Consider the following 24,677-nt stretch of genomic DNA (forward strand, 5'->3'; position numbering starts at 1 on the left):
CTGTAAAGAACCTGAGTTGTGCATACCTCACTTTTTCATCCTCTAGTGTAAAGAACACAGGCATGCTTTCGAATTGAGAGTGATGGCTATCTGGCCAGAGGCCAGAGCAAAGAACTGTTTGAGCAGGGATTCTTAAGCAGGTCAAATCCAAGAACAGAGTAGAAACTTGAAAAATATATGTTGAGGAGTCAAGTGAATACAGGGTTCAGGGTTAACATTTTTTCAGGTTACAAGGAAAATCTGAGGCTCAGAGAGGCCAAGTGTCTTGCCCTAGGTCAAGAGAGACCTAGAAAAGTTCTCTCTTTTTCCAGAGAGAGCTGGAAAAAGAACCAAAGATGTCTAGACTTCCAGACTAGAGATATTCCCACCACATCACCATAACTCCTAAGGCCAATAGAATTTTTCCTATACCTTTAATTTAATGCAGTATACTTTAGGGGGAAATGAATGCTAACCTCCAGCCAAGAACATTTATTTGCCTAATGGATTAATAAGAAAATGACTCTGCTGTTTCGGAAGCTAATAGATGGCATGGTTAATGTAATTTTCAGTTTTGATATTGGGCCATGAGTCATTTTTGTTTATCTTAGCATTCTTTCCTCAGGTACAGTATGTACTGACCATAATTACTGGGAGTAGGAGCCCCGTCACTCACTCAGGAAGCAATTGACGGACTCTCAGGGAGTGGATGACTGCTTTCATGAGCGTATTTGGTCTTTTAGATCAAAAAATGGATCCTTGGGTTTCTCATCCTCAAGGAGCCACCTCATCTGCATCCCCGGGACCACTTCTCAAAGGACCCCCAGAACTCAATCTCTAGCGTCAAACTCTCTCCTCCAACACATACTTCTGACCATCTTCAGAATACCTCCACCTGGATGTGTTACAGTCACCTCAAAGCTGGCAGATTCTACCTGTCCAAGGCTATCTAACTGTGCAATTAAGACCTATGCACTTCCCTGTATGTAAATTATACCTCCACACAAAAATAAAAATAACAGAGCAAGTTTAAAATGGAGTTCATCTTCCCCTACTTCCCAAACCCCTCCTCCTGAGGTATTTCTCGGCTTGGTTCAGGGTGTGCCTTAGCTCCGTAAGCCTCCACACCCAGTAAATCAGCAAGACCTATTGATTCCATCTACTACAGTTCTCCTGACTCTTTCCCCTTCTCTCCATTTTCTCTTGTCAATTCCCATCATCATATTCACTTGAATGACCCTGACCCCCTACTTTGTGCCACGTGCTATGCTAGCCCTTAAGCCTACAGTGATGAGCAACATGTAAATGGTGTCTTGAAGGAGTTTGCAGTTTAGAACTCCGCACGGTAATCACAACCACAGGAACACAGGTAACAGGAGTGTTTCATTCTACACAGGAGTAGAGGGTGGAGTTGGCAGTGTAGTTGTAGGGTTTCAGGGATGGGTCTGGAAAGCTCAGGGAGGAGCTGACCTCTGAGGGGAATACTGACAGATGAAGAGGCATCTGGCAAGTGGACAAAGAGAAACGCTGCCAATGAGAGGAGCTCTAGCAAGAGCAGCTGGAGGGACTATATAAGCCTTTCAGGTTGGGGGAGAGGGATGTTGTTTGTTTGAGAATTTGTTATGAAGGAGGGGAAAGTGATTGGAGATGGAACTGGAGAAGAAGGCAGGAACCAGAACATGGAAGGCTTTGTCAATCACGTTCAGGAGTTTGAACTTTACCCCATGGGCAGAGGGGGTGCTGGGTGTCAGTAAAGACTTTTAAGCAAGGAACTAGTCAGCCTTCTCTTCAGAAAGATCAAAATTAGAGATAACTTAGAGATAATGATCTTTTATGTGAACAACCTGCAGTATTTTGCTTGACTCCCATTTCTCCCATCTCCATACACCGCTTCCAAAGTGATCTTCCTAAAAATAAGACCATGTCCCTTCCCTAATTAAAAAGCAAAACAAAATAAAATACAAACCCTACCATAGTCCCCCCCATAGCAGACAGCAGCAATTCCCAAACTCTAAGGAAAATTATTGCTGGAGATGTTGATAAGTTGTTCTGGGGAAAAAAACATTTCCCTTGCAAATAAGTTTGATTCACCTTTATACAAAAATTAACCAGGTTTCCTTTTCATTGTAGGACTTCTCAGAGGCTTTAATTTTCTAATATCAATTGTGAATCTTTCAAAAAGGGACTCAGAATTCAGATTCCCCAGTCTAGTAAACAAGCGAACTCTTCAGTCTTGGAGCACGGGTTGGCATCTCCATGGGCTAGTGTTCTGTGAAATTCTGGTCTCTACAATAAAGTCCAAACTCATTTAGATGAATAGGGCCATCAATAATGTAAAGAATTCCATTGCTCCCTGCCATACACACACCCTTGAATCCTCTGCTCCAACCACATTGGTCTTCTCAGTGTCCTTTCCTTCCTATGCTTGAGGACTTCATGGTCATCCTTTAAGTCGCAGCTAAATCTCAATTCCACCATGAAAAAGGGGTGTACGGGTGAAGGTTGCAAAGATATAGGTGGATCTGAGTAAAGGTTACTGTTCATAAAACCACAGTATGTTCTATTTGGGAATAGTTTGGATGAATAATTCTATAATCTGTGAATTTATGAAAAGTGCTAGACTACATTTTACAAAGAAAGTTAAGGGTGATTTGTTACTGGCAGAGAAACCCTGGTCTTTAGAGACTGTGCACAGTCCTGAGTTTAAACGGACTCCAGTTTTTCCCAGCCTCTGCTCCAGATTATACGAAGACTATAGGCACCATGTCAAGCTGCTAGATGCCACGATGGACTAGGGACAAAGAGTATTGGAAAGATTTTTTAAAGTGCATTTCTGGTAATGAGTGGGGGTAGCCTGGCCCCTGACGAAGGGGTGTTGGAACGAAGGAAGTCGAGCCTGGAAAGGAGAGATTGGAGGTCAGAAAGGACTCTGAGAGTGAGTCCTCAGGAAGAACAGCCACAGGGAAGACCCAGAGTCAGATCACTGGATAAAGATTCTTTCTTTTTTGAGCAGGGATGACAGGAGAAAAATGAGAAAAGGGAAGTCGTGTCTTTGCTCAGGAAGGGATGTTCTGGAGACTGGGGAGAGGTTCTGTGCACTTGGGAAAGAAGAGAAGAGGAGGTGGAGGGAGAAGAGGTCAAAATGCATCCATAGTCTTGTATTTTGCCCCTCAGACCCAGCTGTGCTTTCACTGGACCGGACCCGACCACCAACTCGCAACTTTGGGATGGAGATCAGGCAGTAGGGGTCAGAGGACAGTGCAGAAACGGAAAGACGAGAGAGAAGAGAATAAAGGGAAGAAATGAGAGGAGGAAGAGGAGGAGAATGAAGGAGGCTCCTAACCCCAAGCCCACAGCCTTACTCAGAAGTAAAGCAAGGAAACGGCGTTCACACTTCCGAGGAGGAACAAGAGAAGCTCCATCTCTATCCTCGTCCTCTGCTTTCCCACCTCAGCTTTCAGCAGGTTGTTGAGGAATCAGCAAAGGAATGGAGTGGGGCTAAGTGAAATCTGGTGAAAATTAAGAACCAGAGTAGCCTTGAGGCAATCTCCCAAGATGGAAGCTTGCAGCTGGAGGGAATAAGTGTGAAGAGCAGAATATTTATTAGCTGAGTATTAGCAGAGTACTGGCTCAGTATTAGCTGGAGGAAGCAACATCCTTTCCTTCCAGAGCCTGCCCCTTCTCTGCAGCTGCTCCAAATGAGGCAACCAGCTCCTTTTCCACTTGCCTTATCGTCACAAAATTCTTGCAGAACACCTGGGAGCTCTTCACCCCCTACTTGAGAAAAGTCCTGGCTTTTATGATGGAAAATGATGCCACGAGTCTTTTAAAAGTTGTACTGAGGGCCCTTAGAGGTTATACATTGAAAGTTCCAACAGGAAAAAAGCAGGAAGCAAGAGGGCCTAGCTCTCCCCCAGTGTGCATAGATTCTGAGCTGAAAGGATCCTCTTGACTAACTGTGGTTTTACTGAAAAAAAGTCAATTATGATTTCAATAGTGCCTTTGCACTTAAAAATGCTGCCTTTGCAGCAGTGTTATTGGCCCACACATCTGCTTTTCCGAAAGACTGGGAAAATGCTGTGTGGAAATGCCAACCTTGGGGTGGACATCTCTGTGGGGGTCTTTTTCAAAGTGGAACTAGAAGAAAATGAAACAAAATAAGACAACACAAAATTGTAAAAGACTACAGAATCACTGTGAAGAGCTAAGTTATTTGCAAATACCACAGCTTGGTTTCAATAACTTTTTTTTTTTTTTTTTGGTAAAATTTTTAAGAGCAGAGGATGGAGGACATTAACAAATATAAGAGCAATCCATGCTCCTCTTTATGGACAAATTATAAGTGGTTTGTACATTAAAGCTCAGAAGAACTCAAGCCATGTGTTTGAAGTATAGTAGCTACTTTGTGATAGAAGCCAGTTCTGCAACATCAAATGCATTCTCAGTAGAAAGTAGGATAGCAAGAATTGGAAAAAAGGCTAGGTAGAAACCAAAACAATCCTCCCCGAACAAAAACTACTTTTAAGTGGCATCCAGCTATCCAATGACTCTCTGGTAGCCCTAAATCAGCATTAATAAATTAAAAACATCAAATCTTGATAAATAGGTATCATAAGGACCTTGGTGTTTGCATCCATGCACAATTTACTCCTACATTCATCTTACATTATTGCTCAAGAATACTCCAAATTCCTGAAAAAAATGTTGCTAGTCACTGCCTGTCAACATGTCATTGCCTCTTTGAGAGAACACCAACAATGACAATATAATCGATCATTCCTGTGTTGACATCTATTTTCTCACCCTAATGGTCTGTTTCACTGATAGATGCTGGTGAAGATTCATTACTAGGAAGCATTAGCAAGTCAAAGATTCTAACTGGATGCTGTCACTTCCCCCGCCCCTGGCAAAAAAAACCTACCAAAGTGATAAATCTTGCCCCAGTGCACTCCTTTTTGTCCTGAAACTTCTTGATTATTTTTTTAAAAAACATCTTCTAGTTACTTATGTTAGGGATTCTAATGAAGCTATCAGCCATCTGCTAAGTAAAGGCACTAAGAAAATTGAGAACAAAAATATCAACAGGAAAGAACAATCTGTATATCTGTATGATAGTTGATGAGCATTGGCCAATTTCAAAATAATGAAGAGCTTTACTAAAAGTTTGCTTTTCTTTTTCCATAGAGATTAAAACATTGCATTTCAAGGTACATACAAACAGTATCCAAAAGAAAGAAAATTTTCAGCTAACATTGATTTTGTGTTTCCTTTCAGTGTATTTAGTCAGCCTAAGCAGAGACATCTTTCTTTTTTTTTTTAATTTTTATTTATTTATTTATTTATTTATTTATTTATTTTTGGCTGTGTTGGGTCTCTGTTTCTGTGCGAGGGCTTTCTCTTGTTGCGGCAAGTGGGGGCCACTCTTCATCGCCGTGCGTGGGCCTCTCCCTATCGCGGCCTCTCTTGTTGCGGAGCACAGGCTCCAGACGCGCAGGCTCAGTGATTGTGGCTCACGGGCCCAGCTGCTCCGCGACATGTGGGATCTTCCCAGACCAGGGCTCGAACCCGCGTCCCCTGCATTGGCAGGCAGATTCTCAACCACTGCGCCACCAGGGAAGCCCGAGCAGAGACATCTTACTCTAAATTTCAAACATGTTTCTGAGGATATTCATAAGAATTTTTGTTGTGTGAAATAGACATGCCTTAATAATTATGAAAATCTAACCAAAATCATTTTGTTCACACTGCTAAAATGTACGCACCATGCTGTATTCCAGTTTTGTCTCAGAAGCTGCATAAACCCTTAGATAAATATCTTATCAGGGGCTTGTATCTATCTTGTTCATCTCTCTGAATCCAGAAACTGGCCCAACCAAAGTGGGGTGGGTAGGTGCTTAACCAAAGTGTGTTCTCCTCTTACAATGAAAACCTTCTACAAACAGGATTTAATGTGCTGAGAGGAGAGGAAAGAATAGTTGCTCCTTTATCGTGTCATCTCTCTCTGGGTGACCCTCTTGGCTCGCCCAGATGAAGAGTTTGTACATATTACAGTAAACAGTCCACAAGAATACATTGAAACCACCAAAAATGAAGTAATCAGACCTGCTGAAATGTTTTCACCATCTGGGAAAATAACACCCCAAGGGCCAAGACAGTTACCTAAGAAAATTTTGAAGTATGTTTTCCAGGCCTGAGAGGCTACAGGTAGGTGGATTCTGTGCCAGTTAGAAAGTGTTATGACTGGCAAATGGCTGTGAAACTCTCAAATTGCAGTTTAATGGAAATGCTGGCTGTCATCCCCAAAGTACATTTCAAGAAATCACAGAACTTTAGAATTAAAGGCAGCTGAATGGAAGGTTTCATCCACATTGAACCCAGAAGATTAGGTGGTAACACAAGAACTTTTGCAGGTGTCCCAGCTCTTAATCTGGCACCTCTTCCACCACAGAGTCCTTCATTCTTCCAGCCCTGATGGAACAGAACAGAGCGGGGTTCATGTGACAAGCTCTCAGCCCAGCTCGGATATGGGGCAACGCTGATGAGGGGGATGGTGTGGAACGGCCTGATACCTCAGGGTCCAAGGGGACAGCCAGCCCCAGCAGACTCCAGCGGAGGGGGCACAATGCTGAGATTCGAAGAGCAGGCTTATCCCCAGTCTTGTGAAAATAATAACACCCGACTATTCCCAAGGGGTGGCCGAAGGCAACAGCTTTTCGGGTTCTGTGAGCCTCTGTAAGTGTTTCCCCAATGTCTGGGGTTTGGCCCTACAGTACATACACGCTTAGCCCCAGGGCATTTTTCCCTTAAGTTTTAGGCCCAAGGGTATTTTAAGGTAAATTGATGCCACATGCTTCTGATTCATTTACACTGAACTCATCAGACTATGTTTGGAAAGAACACTCTGCAGGCCAAGAAGCCCTTTGAGGCTGCTTTTATGAGTCTTTCTGTGCCTTTTTTCTTAGAAGTAGGAAGCCACGTCTTGACATGAACAAATAAAATGCAAGTCCTAGAGACACAGGTCTGGTTCCAAATGTGGCACCTCTGAAACCCATGGGTCCTCAAATCACCAAGACAAGGCTGACCCTCCTTTTTCGGAAGTTATAGGAAACCTCACCCTCGAGTCGTGTTGAGCCTGAGTCAGTCATTCGGAGCAGCTCGGTGCAGAGCTCACATAAGCCTTCAGCATTCTAACTCCACACCCAGTCCTGACACCTAAGCCTCCCCACCCAGGGGGAGCCCAGGGCTCAGGGCCACCTCTGCTCTCTGCTCTGTGGATCTGGGCCCGCACACTGGCAAATCTGTAGGAAACTGTCCTTTCTCTTCTGAGCTATGAAACTGGGGCCGTGTGTTGTTAATTTGTTGTTGGTGTTACTGTTAATATCACTTGAACCTGACGGAGAGGGCACAGTGGGAAATGGTTTGGAAGAGCTTTGTTTTAGGAAGGAAGAATTAATATATCCCCTCTGGAGGCTGACCGGAACCAGGAAATGTTTGACTTTACTCCTTCCCCTTTTAGTATAAAAGAAGCCTGAGGTCTAACTCGGGCAAGATGGTTCTTTCGGACATGAATCCACCGTCTTCTCAGTCTGCTGGCTTTCCAAATAAAGTTGCTATTCCTTGCCTCAACAATTAGTTGCTCAATTTATTGGCCTGTCGTGCAGCAAGCAGTACGAGCTTGCACTCGGTAACAGGGTTGACTCCTGGGATGGGACACAAAGGTAGCTGTCCCCACCTGTTCTCCCATCTGTGACTTGCACTGTTGACTCTCTTTGTCCCTGCCTGGGGTACCAAGATTGAAGGGAATTCAGGTCCCTGACCAGGAAAAGAAAAATGAACCCTACAAGTAAGAAAAGATGTTGAGGGCAAGGTGACCAGGGCTTGGGCCACATTTGTCTCCCTCTCTTTATGCAATGAGCTCTCAACTCCACCTATTTATTAAAGGTTTTAAGTTTCCCCATGCCTGGGCCCTACCTAAGACTGACTAAATCAGAATCTCTGGGGGTGAGGCCCAGGAAGTCAGGTTTTTTTCTAGAAAGCTCCACTGGTTATCTACTATGCAGTCAGGAATAAGGGCCACTGATTTAAAGTAACTTGACACATTCCTATTCTGGAAAAGTACCTGGAAATAATCTACATCAAGGGGGATTGTTTGTTGTCTTCCAATTGAACGGAATAAGATTCAGGCTTGATGCATTCCCCTCCCTCCTCCACCACCATTTCTCTCCCCACCCTCACTCCTTATCATGTTGTTAACGATGATCTCAGTCTCCGGAGAGCTTTTCAAGCCAGTACACAATAAACTAAAGAGAACGAGAACCAACCCCAAAGGCTGAATCATCTACAATGTCAGAATGAACCAAACACAAGATCTCTTCAAATATTTAATCAGTTTGGAGACCTCTGCCTTCCAACCCAGTTGTGTAAAAATTCTTAAAAAAGCATGATGAAGGGGTCCTCAAAGAAAACGCTGGGCTAAAATGGAGAGGAGACTGGGTTTGGGAAGACAGAACGTAACATGTGCCTTAAGGTCTTTTGAAGGAATTCTACCGCGGATGGATTAAAAAAAAAAAATACTCAAATGAACAAGAAAAGATTAAACAGTTATACAGATTTAAGGACAACTAAAACTTCTTTTATGGCTGCAAATACCAGACATGGCTTTGAAATAGACTCTTTAAAAACCCTTAGATCCTGCTGTGGTCTCTTTCCATGGCCTTCTCTGTCCATGCAAGAAGCAAGCTAGCTACACCCAGCGCCCCCAGGGGCATTCCGGGCCTTGGCAAAGCGATCAGCGAGAGATAGAAGGAAGGCCTGGAGGAGGTGAGAGGAAGCGGTTCACAGTTTTTGAACGGGGACTCAGACCCCAGCCGACCTAATCTATTTTCTTTGAAAAATAGGGAAATAAACTGAAGGCCTTGAAAAATCACCGTCGATCTCAGGTTAGGGGGCCAATGATAAAGCTTTTTGATAACTGTGTCATAGCAACTGGGGAAGCATGTCCTTCAAAGTGACGGGGGTTTATAATAATACAGGCGTGGTCGGGACTCGGGGCTGACTCCCCAGGAGACGTTCAGCAGGAAGGGCGTCACGTCTTTCTCGCTCTCATTCTCTCTCTGGTTTCTTCGCTTCTCCTGTCCCTTGGTGCTGTTGAGAGGCAGTGTCAGAGGCTCCAGCCCAGGGCTCAGAATGGGTACTGAGACACGTATATCCGCAGTCGGATCACGGAGCTGCCTCTGAAGTTGATGACGGTGTTGACAGTGATCATTTCCAAGTCCAGCTGTACGTCCCGGGGCCCTTTGATGGGGCGTGTCATCACCAGGGTGGCACTGATGGGGCCTGTTTGCTGTGGACGGAACCGGGGATACCAGTTAGAGAAAAGTCTGACTGGCTTAAGGAACCAGGGTGAGCTTGACCCCAGAAGCTGTTGAACAACGGCAGAGCGGGTGAGGAAAGCTGTCCGTCAGGAGACGTGGCCCCTGGGACAGTCACCAAAGCAGAAGGCCAGGCGGTCTGGCCACAGCCGGCCTCTGCAGCCCCAGTCGGGGCGCTCCTCCTTGCCCACTGCTGGCAGACAGCCACTCCTCGATGCCACGCTCTCCCCCCGCCTCTGAGCGTGCTCCTCCTGGCTTCTCCCTGCTGGCCCTTCAGGTCTCACCTGAACTATCACCTCCTCGGAGGAGCTTCTGTGCTTTCCCCAGTCTAATTCAGGTCCCTATGACCCTCTGCCAGGGCACCCTCTACTTCGCCCAGGAAGGAAGGTATTCGTTACCGTGTGCCATCGTCCACCCTATTTACTTGGTCCACACTAGACTACGAACTCTGTAAGAGCAAGGACCGGGGGCAGGTTTTCCACCCCTGAACCCCACCCCCAGCACCCAGCACGGTGTCTAGCATGTGGTAAGTGTTCAGTGACTGTATGTTGAGGGAAAGAATGAATAATTGTCCAAACTAACTACGTGACTCAGGGCTGTCACTTCACGTCTCTGTGCCTCCTCTCTAAAATGAGGGTTTGTACCAGATCAGTAGTTCCCGAGTAAACAGCTCCAAAGCACCTGGGACACTTTTTAAACTAACAATTCCAGGGGCCAATTCCAAGATTTTCTGCTTCAGTGGATTTTTCGATGATGCCTGGAGAAGTGTGACTTGTTTACCAGCCTCCAGGTGGTCCTGAGTGTAGCCCCTGCTGGAGGTCCCGGCTGGACACTCTGCACTCACCTACAGCTTCACCACTCTGTGACCCTGTCGCTGTGGTCCTGATAACTTCATGTGAGCTTTCTTCCTCCTCTGAATCTTTTTCTAAAGCTTTCAAAGAGGTAAGGAGAGAGGACTGACATAACTGAGCTTCCACCATGTGTGAGGCGCTCTTCCGGCCACTTTTATGTGTATGTGCTTATTTAATCCCCGTAAAAGCTCTGAGAGTCCTGGCTACTCAAAGTGTGGTCCCTGGACCAGCAGCGTCAGCATCATCAGGGTGCTTATGAGAAATGCAGGCTCCCAGGCCCCCCTAGGACCTACTGAGCCAGAATCTGGAGCTTAACACAATCTGCAGGTGATTCACGGGCACATTAACAATTGAAAGGTGCTCATCTAAAAGCACAGGACCCAGGCTGGGGAACCTAACTGTCGTACTAAAGGTATGTCTCATTATTTCTTTTTTTCACTGTTCCTTGTGAACTGAGGTGCCATGAGTTAAGTCATTGCTTAGGATCACTAGACCAGTCAGGGGCAGAGACAAGGGATACCATTCCGGTGCTTTTGTCTGACCCCAAACCCCAGGCCTTTTTTACTGCACAACAATTATCAGAAAAGACTGATGTGTGTTTTACTTCTTCCTAGCACTGCCCTGAAGGACAGATGCTCGGGGGTCAGTGTAACGGCCAGAGAGTGGGTCCCTGGAAAGGAAAGAGCACAAGGGAACAGGGCATGCTGGATAATCACTTCCTACAAGCTGCAGAGTCCAATGCTGTGCCCAGAAACTGAAAGCAACAAGCTCTGCAAAATCAAGAAACTTGGCTTGTTTAAAGCCACACCAGGCATCTTATCTGTCTCCTTGAAGGGAGGGCTCCCCATAAAGTTCTGGACATCCTCAAGAGCTGCCACAGGTAGGACAAGGGCGGGGCAGGCAGACAGGTGCCACCCAGGGGGTGGGACCTCCCCTGTCCTCTGGGCTATCAGCAGCTTTACAGCCAGGCCATTTCCTCTTGGCATCAGCTCCCTCCATTCCCGTCAGCATCTGCGCAATTGACACCCTCTCATGCAGAGGATCGCTAGCACTTCCTTGTCAACTCTTGCAAAACCTCGGAGCCCTGGGCCAGGACTTCAGAGGGTACAGCCAAACAGGGAAATGCCCAGGACATTTACATATACAAATATCTCACCAGCTTTCGCTGTTTGCATGAACAAAGGCCAGGAGCTGAGGACCCTGAGCTGACGGCAGGCCTCTGGAGGGAGAGCTGCAGAGGCTGGGACGGGGAATGGAACAGCTGGAAACTTCCCAGTTATCCCTTTCTGTCCTTGTAAATGTCTCCAGAGTGTGAGAGCATCGTTGCCTCTCCTATTTGGAAGTAATCTTAGAGCTCAGACAGTCTGATCCCCACCAGGGTCAGATCTACAGCAGCCTGAGAAAGGCCTGCCCACAAGCACACGGAGGACTCAAGTGCCTGCCAAGAGAGCTAAGGACCGACATCTCCACTCCTCACTGGGCTTTTAGGGCAGAGCCAGGGCATTAATGAAATAGGCCTCCCAAGAGGCTCTCGTCATTGGTGGACTTGGTGGTCACTGGTACAAAATGAGGATGGTGACGGTGATGGTGGTTGATACTAGGCATTTGGTTATGACCTTGCATACATCCCTTATTTAATCCTCATAACCCTACAAAGTAAGTAGGTTAAGTACACTAGCACATGGTACTAGAGCATCTGACTCCAAAAATCAAGCTTCTAGCCACGAAGCTGTACGATAAGGTCTCAAGTATCTCTCAATTTCCTGACGTCCCATGGCACTTACTCTAGTTGAGAATCACTCCTTTGCACTGTAAATGTTTGCCTGGTTGTTTTCCCCTCCCTACCATAGTGTGGATTCCTGGGGGCAGAGGCACATCCTGTTTGTCCCTACACTCTCAATGCCTGACTCAGAGCTGCATATGCAGCGGTGCTGAATTAACCTCCATGACAGAAGAAGGAGTGAGTGACTGAATGCCTGTGAAGCTGCCTGCATGGGAGTAGCTTGCAAACAGCCCACCCGCTGTCTGGCTGTCTGTCTTCGTGGCCCTGCTCCTACACACGCTCGGGTCTGTTCTGAGTCAACTCACGGGATGGCATTGTCTGACACGGGGCAAGCAGCCGGGCCACAGCAAGTCAGCTTCCCTTGGCCCGGCCACGTGATCCCCGTGCACTTGGCCACAGTCTGTACCCTGTGACCGTGCTCCTTCTTCTGGCCCTACTTGTGTCCCTAAGTCACCTGGCCAAAGCCAATCACCAGTCCTCCGTCCAGGGCTCAGTGTGAGACAGATTGCCAACGGGGCTCATGAAAGGGACATGTGCCTGCGTATGCACCTGTGCATTTGTGTGCACGTGAGTGTGTGCACACGTGTGCATACCTGTACCTATGCATACAAGCAAGTGTGTGCATGTGAGTGTGTGTGCATGAGTGAGTGTGCATTTGGTGGGTGTGGCTGTGCATACCTGTGTGTGTGTGTGTGTGTGTGTGTGTGTGTACGCGTGTGCATGCATGTGTGGGTTGGTATGCATGTGGCTTGCCTGCTGTGTAAAATGAAGCTCTTCCCAGGTGCTCGTAATACAGTCAGTGACTCTCAGGGTGGCAGAGCCTGAAGAGCCATCAAGCCCCACCCCTCACGGGATGCTGTAGTCCCTTGAGCATCTCTGACCTCCCCAGGGCCCAGCAGCCCACAAACTCTTAACAACAGTAGCAGCAGCAGCAGAAACGACGCTATCGATACAATCATAACTAATGCTTATTGGACACTTTCTATTGTGATTAGATGTTAAGGTAGACTTTTCTTGTTATCTCAATCTCAGCTGAGACCCCAAAGCTAGAAAAGTAGGTGAAAATACCCTGCATCCTAAAGAGAAATGTGAGAGTATGTACAGATACTGGTGGCAGACTGCCTGGTTTCGAATCCTGCTCTGGGGCTTCCGAGCTGTGAGACCTCCGGCAAGTTACTTCGCCTCTCTGTGCCTCAGCGCTCTCATCTGTAAAGTCGGGAAGGTCAAGCAGGCCCCAGAGCACAGGATTGTGGTGAAGATGAAAGGAGTGACACATGGAAAGTACTTGGCGTATGTCCACACCGTACAGGATTTGCTGCCAGTGCTGTCTGTGTAGTTCCTGTTGCTGTTGTTATACGATGTAAGTGTATTAAACACACTTACCAGCCCCAAAATCAAGCAAGAGGGGCTTTCACTGTGGGTCCCCTGACATGCAAGGAAGCAGAGAGCAGCACCGGACTTTCCTGGAGAAGTCTAGGGAAGAGAGCCCCAGAGCTGCCCTGTACCACGGGGAGGAGACGGGGCCGCAGGGGAGCTGGCTGCGGGTGTCCTGAAGGCCCAGCGTAAGGTCTGCCCGCCAGGGTGAGGCAACACCCACACACACAGACTTCTGAGAGAGAGGTTTGCGGTGACAAGCGGCCAGCTAGAGGCCCTCGCCCACATCTGGGAATGGTCAGTGCAAAGTCAGTCCTCAGGGAAATCTCCAAAGAACCCACAAAGCATCCCATGAAAGCAAGAGCATTTGGGCTCTGCCCCAGAGAGAGCAAGAAGGCCTGCCTACAATGGCAACAATCGAGTAAGACCCCATCCCTCCTAACCGCTCCCCTTCCACCATCTGTATCCCCAAAACCCTGGAGGAGGAGCCAGGGCAGCACAGTGAGTGGGGGGAGGGGAAGAGGAAGGCAGTACAGAGGCCAAGCTGGCAGGGGGGCGGGGGGGGGGTGGCGGGGCTGGAACTTTACACTGAAGGAGAGACTGGGCAGTTGAAGTTTCCACGTAAAGCAGCTGGGACTTCTGATATGGGAAAAAAGACAATTCAATAGGAACTGAAAGTGCCTGCGAATCTGATGGGACCCACCTGAGAGCTCATCCAGGTGTGTGCAGGTTCAAGACCGCAGAGTGAGAAAAAGAAAGTTATTGAATGTTCCATCCTGCTGGTTTGATAAAAACAGCCGTTCTGTGCTCCAGGCACTGCGCTAAGTAGATGATCTCATCCAATCCTAAAGTAGATACTGTCATTATCCCCTCTTTACAGATGAGGAAACTGAGGCTCAGAGAAGTTAGGTAACCTGCCCAAGGTCATACGGTTGGTAAGTTATAGAATGCAAACGAGGCAGGTCAGCCTGTCTCCAGAGCCGACATTGGAATGACTCCGTGGGGCCTCCTGAGGAGGGCACTGCAGCTTTGCACAGCTTGGAAAGGGAAAGCCCTGCTTCCTCCAACAGATTTCTGTCTTCCTGGCCCCATGCCCTGTGGCTTCACAGGGCCCCTACACCGAGCCTGTTTTCTCTTCCCAGGGGCAGCCTTCGAGATCTTTCCAGCCAGGATCCACCTCCCCATCCCTAAGTTCCTTCAGCCATTCCCAGGGCAGGTCTATGTTCCCTCATCCCCTTCGTGTCCTGACATCCTCATCTGAATAAATACTAAAGAATTAGGACTCTTCTCAATGTTCTCAGAGAGAGAGCAAACCACATACAGCTCAAAGTTTTGTGAGTTTCAAGGGTCCCCTAGTCGCTGTGACAATCTAGGCACTAGAGGAAGCTCCCAGGAAGGGGCCCTCCCACGTGTTCACTCCACCTGTAGAAGAAGACAGTCTTCTTCCCACCCCTCCCACCTGCCCCCACCATTGTGGGGTAGCTCTTACAAGTCAGCCTCACAGGGAACATTTGGGTCTAGGGGATTTTAGGAGGTGGTGACCTGGGAGTGAAATCTTGCCAAGACAAGGCCGCTTCCTGCAGATCTTCTATTCTGCTGGGGGGGCGGGGGTAACCTGAAGCAGGTAATGTGGGTGATGGTATTTTAAATCCCCAAGAGGGGCATCTCTGTGCCCTGTGATTGGGACCCACTGTTTCTGTACAGATGACAGAGGCCAGATTGGAGAATCCTGGTGGGCTAGGCTTATGCTCGAGGGGGGTGGGGGGTGGGGGGGTGCATCGGGGGGTGGAAAGCCCCCAGAGGCTCAGGCAGGTGGGCTGTGCTGGGTGGCCATGGCTTACGGGTTTGGAGAAAGGACTGACAGAGGCACAGCTCAACTTTTTCATCTTGAGAAGTTCCCCTACCCTCAACTCATTCCAACTTCTTCCAAAGCCCTTGACCTCGCTACACTGATCTACAGAGGCTGGGTCTGCAGGTGTGTTATCACACATGACCCAGCCCTGTTAGGGTCTTGCCAAAAACGTATTAGTGAGGAAACAGGCCCGATACCAACTCCTGGGGCCTTTTCTAATCTGTTCTAATCCTGCTTCTGAGACCTCTCTGTTTTCAGACAGTCCCAGCACCAGAGGCAAGGACTGGAAGATTCTGCCAGGGGCTGGGGAGAGGGCAGGGAAAGAGCTCAGGTATGTGGTTCCCTCACAGGCCAGTGGGCTGTGTCCCATGAAAGTGTGTAAACTTCCGAGTCTAATGCCCCACAGGGACCCCGGAAGACCACATACTGTATTCGTTAGTAATGCAGATTCCTAGGCTGAATCATGGCCCCCAAAAGTATCAGGTCTTAATCCCTGGAACCTGTAAATGTTACCTTATAAGGAAAAGGGATCTTTGCAGACATGATTAAGTTAAGGATCTGGACATGGGGAGATTATCCTGGATTACCTGGATAGGCCCTAAATCCAATCACGTGTCAATTCGAAGAGACAGAGGGAGATTTGATACCCACAGAAGAGGAGGAGGCTCAGTCACAATGTGACAACGGATGCAGAGATTGGAGTGATGTGGTCACAAGCCAAGAAATGCTGGCAGTCACCAGAAACTGGAAGAGATAAGGAATGGATTCTCCCCTGGAGCCTCCAGAAGGAGCATGGCCCTGCTGACATCTTGATTTCAGGGCAGTGAAAATGATTTCAGACTTTTGGCTTCCAGAATAAATTTCTGTTGTCTTAAGCCACCAAGTTAATGGCAATCTGTTACAGCAGCCACTGGAAACTGATACACTAGGCCTTAGCCACCATCTTCTGAAATAGATTCTCTAGAGAGGACGCTCTGGAATTCATTTTTTCAACAAGTACCCAAATTCACACTGAAATGTGAAAAACATCACTCTAAGCCAGGGGGCTCTAAAGACAGGTGATCACCCCGGAGGTTGCAGGAGATGAAACTCAATAATAGAAATGGTACAGTATTGGGTGTATGTAATTTACAAAGAAGTAAATATATTTTAGGATGTGTGCTCTAAATTTCTTTCCCGATACGGATAAGCTGGTGCTGTCCAATCAAACTTTCTGTGATGACAGAATTATTCTATATCTGAGCTAATACAGCAGCCACATGTGGCTACTGAGCCCTTGAAATGTGGATAGTGCAACAGAAGAACCTAATTTTTAATTTTACTTCATTTTCATTAGTTTAAAGAGCCACGCAGCTACTGTGTTGGACAACGCAGGTTAGAGCCCACTTCTGTGAGGAATGCCTTTAAGTTCACTGCCATGTATGTGCCATGAGAGCAGGGATTCAGGACTGTTTTGTTCACTAGAAGTCCTTCTAGTTTCTAGAAGTCCATAGTAGGTACTTGATGAGTATTTGTCAAATGAGTGGATGGAAAAAATGGATATGTGAATTCCTCTCCCACAGGATTGCAGGAGGAATCTGAAGAAGAATATACATATGTAGATAGATACAGATACAGGTATAGATATATCTATATAAATATAACTGAATCACTTTGCTGTACACCTGAAGCTAACACAACATTGTAAATTAACTATACTACAATTTTTTTTTAAATGGTTAAAAAAAAAAAGAAGAAGAATTCAGGAGGAAAGAGACCTATAATTGCATCTTGGCCTGATTTCTCATTGCAGTTGAGGATTCTGAGGCTCACAGAGGAGAAGCAACTTTCGCAAGACCACACAGAAAGTGAGAGGAACCAGGACATTGGAGTCCTGACTCGCATCCACTTCCCTCTCCTGTCTTTACACCTGCCCCTCCTGGCTCCACTCTGGCCTATTTCTAGAAGCATGCTCCAGGCTAGACAACAGAACACCTTGTTGAAGATGGTGACCATCACTCAGCACCCCCTCTTACCCGCATATAGAATTCTCTGCCCTCATTCCCAGACTTGATCTGGAAAATGTAATAAGCCCCAGGGTAGCGGGTCGTTGCTTGCATTTGGAAGATATCAGCAGGAACAGAGCGTCCAGACACCACGTCCATATCCCGGTACAAGATGGTGAAGGGCTGGTCTCTGCAGCCAGGATTCTCAGCGGGACACATACAGCGGCTGTCGGAAAGGGAAATCATGTGAGAACTCGGGAAATCCTTTCCAGATGCTGGATGTACCTACTTCCTTGTTTAAAACACTGAAAAGGAGGCCACCGCATTTTTACCATCCAAATGCTGTAACTGTAGAGGCTCTCTACTCCCAGCTCCGGTCTAAAAGCTCTCTAGCATGTAGGTGAGCTCCCTGTTTCCTAGAGAATGGCCTGTTCTGGCCAGTCAGCTATTCTTGCTACTAGAGCATAAACCTGAGATGTCTGGTTTTCAGAACACTGGGGACATCCTCTAATGCACTTCACATTTGTCACATATTTAGTCAGAAAAATGTGCTGCATAGGCTTTCACTTCCCCAGCCATCCATACTCATTGAGAAATTTTAAAAGTGAGGAAGTACATTAGACTGACAGGTCTTGAGTGGTCCGTCTACATTTTCTATTGCACTTACCCCAGTCTGTGTGGAAGATAATTCAATATTTTCTTTCTCTAAACAAGCACTCAGAACTCACTATGTATAAGATACAATATTAGGACATGACTTTAAGATGTTAGGATATTAATTGCAACAATAAATAAGATCCTGATCTTAAATTCACTCTCTAACAGGCAAAATAAAACACAGACACAAATATCTCTAATACAAAGCATCTAATTTGAAACACTAGTAATAGCATTATCATAGTATGAAGTTGACTCATTACCAAGGTATGCCTGTTATAGACACCCCTTGATTTATCCGTAAGCACCCCCATCTCTCACCTCATCCCTGAGACTCCCCCTAGGGGGTCAGAGTGCATAACAAGATGAGAACATCTGTTGATCTATGCCTTGGTGGCCAAAACTGGGAGTAAGCCTTGCTGTGCTTCTGTCACCTTCCCTAGCTTCCAATCTATCTTCAAAACCTATCAGTTCTACTTCTAAAATGTAGTCCAAATCCAACCACTCCATCTCCACTGTCAGTGCACTGTCTCACTCACTGTCTCACCTGGACCTCTGTGACGGCCTCCTGTGATGGAGTAGAGGGCGCCCCCACTCCAATCTGTTACACCACAGGCAGAGTGCCCCTTGTGGAACATAAATCAGAGTATGTCTCTATCCTACTTCAAGGTTCTACGGTGGCACCCATCGCAACTTGGACAAAAACGACACACCCATTTTAGCCTCTAAAACCTCATGGGGTCTGGTCTCTGTCAGTTTCTCTAACCTCCTCTTGGGTCACCGTCCATGTCATTCACGAGGCTGCAGTTTCTTCCGGTCCCTGAAGACATCAAGGTCACTCTTGTCTCACAGTCTTTGCACATACTGTTCCCTTTGCTCATCCACCTCTGTTAACATCGACTCACCTTTCCATTCCAGCCCAAGGGTCATTTCCTTGGAGGGGCTTTCGGATTCCCCAGGCTAGACCAGGTCCAGCCTACTCTTTCATTTTGTACATTTCTGTTCTTCCTGTTCACAGCCCCTATTACCCTCTATGATCATGGATTGATTATATGACAATTTGTTTACTGTCTTCTCCTCCACTAGCATAAGAGCAAACACCACAGCACCTGGGAGCAGATGTGGCACAGAACAGGAGCTCAACTAACATTTCATAAGCAAATGTATAAAAAGAATTTTTAAAGTTTTGTTTTTTAAGGCTCCATCAAAATATCCAAGTCAAAATGTCCCGGGTGCCAAAATGGCCACATTAAAATGTCACATGTCACACAGAAAAGAATTGTTTCCTAAAAGAAGCTTGGAGGAGGGAGAGATGGCTCCTAGCTGAAGGGGATCACAGATAGCTGGGAGAGGTGACACTGGAGCTCAGATCTGAAAGATGGGGCAAATCTGTCCATGTGGCAATGGCAGGAATGCCTTCCATGTGACAGAAAATGTGCGCATGGAAGCCAGAAGGCTGGACATTCTGGGGCATGGGTGAAGGTGAGAGCAGGTCCTGTTCAGGTTGGCAGGAGTGCAGGACACCTGAACGAGGAAATGAGCTGGATGGGGGTGGCTGGAGTGAAACTGGAATGGGGCCTGGAGACAGGGAGTCTCCCAAGGTTCTCAGTGGCTAGTTGGGGACCTCGCCAGTAACACCAGCTCAGTGCTGCAAGTTGCACCGGGTCAGGTCCCCACCACAGACAAGAGTGGCCTGGAGAAACCCAGGGAGAACCAGGAATGGGAGCTGATGAGGGCAGCCTGAAGCTCTGCTCTGCTGCAAAGGGCCCTGGAACTAGAAATCAAAGAACCCTATTCTAAAGGCTACTTAGAAGCACAGCTCTTAGCAACAAGTGAAGACGTCTCTAAGGGACCAGCCTGTCCCTGCTTTGTCCTCTTCTGTCCAGCTTTTGATCAGAGCAGGAAGCACACTGGTAATCTGTGGATTTCTCTTGGAAACTGCATCTCTAGAGGGCATGAATGATAGGCACGTCCATTCATCTCTTTATCTCCAGTGGGAGGGCTGGGCGATGCTCAGGGCATTTGACTGGAAGAGAGAAGGGCAGAAGACACCCCTGCACGCGTGCATGTGAGTGTGTGTGTGTGTGCACGCACGTGCACGTGGGCTGAGGAGGAACTAAGATGGTTAAATAGGAGCTAAAGAGAAGGAAAAGGAATTCCTAATACACCAGGGGCAGAAAAACACTGTCCTAGGGCATTCACCTTGTAGAGGTTGTCTTCAATTTAGTTCTCTCCTCAATGCTAATATTTGCCATCTGGTGACTTTGTAAAATCACTGTTGTGGGACTTCCCTGGTGGTGCAGTGGTTAAGAATCCGCCTGCCAGTGCAGGTTTGATCCCTGGTCCAGGAAGATCCCAGAGGCCGCAGAGCAACTAAGCTCATGTGCCACAACTACTGAGCCTGCGTTCTAGAGCCTGCGAGCCACAACTACTGAGCCCATGTGCCACAACTACTGAGCCTGTGTGCTGCAACTACTGAAGCCCGCGTGCCTAGAGCCCGTGCTCTGCAACAAGAGAAGCCACCGCAATGAGAAGCCCGCGCACCGCCACTAGAGAAAGCCCGCGCGCAGCAACAAAAACCCAACTCAACCAAAAATAAATAAATAAGTTTTAAAAATCACTATTGTGACATCAAAAACTTGATTAGAGCAAGCTAGGTAACCTCGGTTATTGAGAACTCTCTAGCGACCTCTCTAACCCCTCACTACTTCCAGCAAGGTCCAGGGAGACTGGAAGCATCCGTTTCACCTGGGGGCTTTGTCTGCAAGGCTGAGTCTCGCATCACCCCAGGCCCACAGAATCAGAATCTCCCTGCTAACAAGATCCTGGGTGGTTCCTGTGCACGTGACCTTTGAGAAGTCCAGCTCTAAAAGACCCTGTGTATCCAGAACAAAGTCACTAAAGAGAAAAGGAGGTTCATGAACCCTGCCTCTCCTTTTGGTTAGCTTTCTAGAAAATCTTCATATAGCTCTGGCATGAGTGGGAGAGTGGTAGAGAACAGTGTGTGTGTGTGTGTGTGTGTGTGTAGTGTAGTAGGCAGTAGGCCAGGTCTCCCAATGTCCTGGAGGTACACTCTCCTTTACACCACACTGGCAGCCTTCTGAACCAGGCCCCTCACCATGTTCCCATTTCCCAGGGGAAGCCATGACTTACTTATCGCTGATCCGCAGATAAGGCTCCTCGCAGCGGATGGGGTCAATGCACTTGAAGCCCCCTTGCAAGTTGTAGCAAGTCTGCTGCAGGATGCACGTGTGGTTTCTGTGCTCACACTCGTTGATGTCTGAAATGCACGGTAGACGAGAGGCTGAAGCCAGGCAGCACCTCCAAGGTGATGGTCACAGGCCAGATGGGTGGGAATGGGGGGGGGGCTGCCTGGGTCTTTCTATAGAGCTATGCTAGCCAATATGGCAGCCACTGGCCACACGTGGTCACTGAGCCCTTGAAATGTGGCTAGTCCAAACCGAGATGTGCTGTTAAGTGGAAACTATATACCAGATTTCGACGACTTAGTAAAACCAAAGAATGTAAAATATCTTACCAATAATTTTTATATTGAGTACATAGTGGAATGGTAATATTTTGGATATATTGCATAAATAAAATATGTTCTTAAAATTAATTTTACCTGTTTCTTTTTACTGTTTTAATGTGACTAGGACATTTTAAATTACATATGTGGCTCACATTTGTAGCTCACAATATATTTCTACTGCCCGGCACTGCTGTGTGGAGAATTCTTCCTTAGTGTTTGGGTTAGGCAGGTTCAAGGAGCTGAAAATGAGTCTGTTGCTCAGCTACCAGCCTCCTCCACTTGCCCCAGCGAGTGGAGCATGCGAGGGAAATCATCTCAAACAGCCAATCTGGAGGAGACCCACCCCTTTCACAGCCTGGGGTCCTGACCCTTGGAGGGACACAGCAGTCAGAGGTGAGAGGTATCTCCAGCATCCATTCTCTAGGAAGTCAGTAGAGAAAAGCTGACCAGGCTTCTCTCCAGGGGCCATGAGAAAACCTGCTCATGGACCAGGGCCAGGCCATAAGATATCCTGGTCGGGTCTGGAGCAGTCCTCAGAGGGGCCGCAGAGATCTGCCTGGGAAGGCATGACCAGCCACCTGTATCTCCAGAGTTCATTCCAGAAGCAAGAGTGGCCTTGTCCTTTCTGAGGCCAAAGGATGGATTGCAGGGCAGGAAGGCACCAGCCCAGGCATCCTGCCCAGAGCCTGCCACTCTGGGAGTCACCAGCACCCACTCACACCCTCACCTCTGCCACCTTCCCCAGGCATCCAGGTGACCCCCCACCGAGCCAGCCCCACCTCACACCTCCCCTCTGAACAGCCTTACCCTGGCAGCTTCGGTTGTCATCCAGCAGGATGTAGCCAGCTGGGCAGGAGCAGAAGTATGTGCCAGGCTGGTTCACACACTCATGTTGGCACAGGAACTCAGAGAAGCTGCACTCGTCCATATCTGGGGGAGACAAGTTACACCTGCTGTTTATAATCACCGACTACCCAGGGATGGGAGCTTAGCTATTCCAGCTTTATTTATTCCAGCTTCCACACTCTCCTGACACATAGGATAGCTTTACTGCCAAGAAGTTGCCAATTCACTTCTTGAACACTTCTGATGATGGGGAGCTCACTACCTATCAAGGCTGCCCACTGATATTTGAACAGCTCTAATTGTTAGAAAATTCTCTCCTACATGGAGCTGAAATCTGTCTCCATCAAGCTTATAACACCCTTTGCCTCTGGCTCAGCTACATCATCTACTCATCACTGGTTCATTTTTGCTGTATAGGTGAATCCACCCTCCACCTCTGGAGGTGAGATTTGTTTGCCTGCTGGAGTTTTCTGCGTGCAGAGCTCTTCCCCCAGACCTAAACACATTCGCTGGCCCCAGTCTTCCGAAAGGGCAACTTTACCAGTGCTAACTCCCCTCTAATCTCCTGCAAGTTGAGAAACAATATTATTCCTAAAATCACAACTAAAAGGGACATCTCCAGAAGGCCAGGGGGTGTGAATTATATTAAAACTTCAGGGACTTCCCTGGTGGTCCAGTGGTTAAAACTTCGCCTTCCAATGCAGGGGGTATGGGTTTGATCCCTGGTCAGGGAGCTAAGATCCCACATGCCTCCCGGCCAAAAAACCAAAACATAAAACAGAAGCAATATTGTAACAAATTCAAAAAAGACTTTAGAAATGGTCCACATCAAAAAAGTCTTTTAAAAAAGCAAACAAAAAACCAACCAAACAAAAACAACTTCATTGTGTCCAAAAACCTCCTTGAAAGAGAAAACTGGAGCAGCATGGGGTGGCCCTCCTGCCTCAGGTGATCCCTGGGACGTGGGACCTGGCGCTGGGCCAGCTCTCCAGCTGCAGAGGTGGGGACGTGAAGGGGGAGCCACTGAACTTTTAGACTGTGGCCGCTGATGCAGAAGCGGGCGTTCCAGGAAAGCCAACTCTTCATCACACACAGCGTTTGGCAACAGAGCCCCCATTTGAGCCTCATGCGATAAGCACGCCAAAGAAAACATGTTTTTCTTTCATTTGTTGTTTCCCGAAAACTTGCTTTCTCTGTTTTCCCCATGTGACATGTCCTCGGATTGCTCTCTGGAATCACCCAGAGAGGGTGTCAGCGCACGTGAGGCTACTTCTCCACCATCTGATAATTCCAGGTGTTACATGACTGATGTCTCTCACATTCGAGAGGGAAAAACTCCTTCCCTTTTCTCCCAGGGGCCTTTGGGCGACAGGTTATGAGCCAGCAGAATTGGGAGGCTGATTTGAAAATTTAAGTGATAGGGAGGGTGGGAGGGAGACGCAAGAGGGAGGAGATATGGGGATATATGTATAGCTGATAAAGCAGAAACTAACACAACACTGTAAAGCAATTATACTCCAATAAATATGTTAAAAAAATAAAATCACACTCAGTGAGTCAGATCTGCTCTGTCCTGCCCGCCTCCCACTCCCCGGGAGCCTCAGAGAGTCTGGTCTTGGCTCCAGCCAACCTAACAGAGAGTGTCCTGCTTATTTCTGTTAAACTTGTAGATTCCATTCATACCTTTAGTAGAAGCAGTGGTAAAACCTGTCATTTCCTGAGAGCTCGCTATGTACCAAGCCCTGGGTTAGATGCTTTACATGCCTCATTTTATTTAATCCTCACCTCGGCCCTAGAAGGAGGTGCAATTACTAACCACACCTTACAGAGAGAAAATGGAGGCTCACAGAAGTTAGGTAACTTAACTAAATTTCCTGATACTGAGTAAGCAGGAAAGCTGGGATTTGAACCCAGCCAGAGGCCCTCCCAGATCCTACACTCGTCAGCACAGTGCCATAATGTCTCCCTAAATGTAAATCATGCTCAGAACTTCAGACTGGTGGATCTGGGGAGTCCTAGGTTTGGGAAATCCCCTGAGCGGGGCTAGCCCCAGTGCAGATGGAGAGGGTAGCACCCACCTCCACCTAACAGACCCGCTCAGTTTATCTCGGGCACAATCCCCAGACGTTACTAAGGGCTGTGGCTCCATCCTCCACTTGAAATACAAAAGCTGAAATACAAGGCTGGTTCTGGCAGGGAGCCCACATGAGGCCATTTTCACGCATCCACATGAGAACCCACCATGGTTTCCAGGGTCAGCTCACTTAGCAAATCTCTAAGGGACACGGCTAGGAAGGGTCTGGGGCTGCACGGAGGGGCCCCACCAGCTGGGATAACACAGTGAAGGTAACAGTTCCTGGGGGTGAAACAAGCAGCACAGAAAGGCAGTAAGTAGGAGGGGACAGACAGCAAACTCCCTGAAAACATCCCTGCCTACTCTTGGGCCA

General features: G+C 47.6%; 1 protein-coding gene across 2 annotated transcripts in view; it reads right to left on the reverse strand.

Annotated features, from left to right (window-relative positions):
* Positions 1 to 8,347: 8,347 nt before the first annotated feature.
* FBLN5 (fibulin 5) overlaps positions 8,348 to 24,677 on the reverse strand; it is a 91,696-nt gene continuing 75,366 nt past the window's right edge. For both annotated transcript variants that reach the window (XM_059914845.1, XM_059914844.1), the window contains 4 exons: positions 22,192 to 22,314; positions 21,006 to 21,132; positions 17,226 to 17,421; positions 8,348 to 9,322 (listed from right to left, as the gene is read on the reverse strand). In XM_059914845.1, the coding sequence (XP_059770828.1) occupies positions 9,161 to 9,322; positions 17,226 to 17,421; positions 21,006 to 21,132; positions 22,192 to 22,314 (608 nt within the window). In that variant the 3' untranslated portion in view covers positions 8,348 to 9,160. The remainder of the gene's footprint in view (positions 9,323 to 17,225; positions 17,422 to 21,005; positions 21,133 to 22,191; positions 22,315 to 24,677) is intronic.

Source organism: Balaenoptera ricei, chromosome 2 (genome assembly GCF_028023285.1).
Source record: "Balaenoptera ricei isolate mBalRic1 chromosome 2, mBalRic1.hap2, whole genome shotgun sequence".
NCBI classification, from domain to species: domain Eukaryota; kingdom Metazoa; phylum Chordata; class Mammalia; order Artiodactyla; family Balaenopteridae; genus Balaenoptera; species Balaenoptera ricei.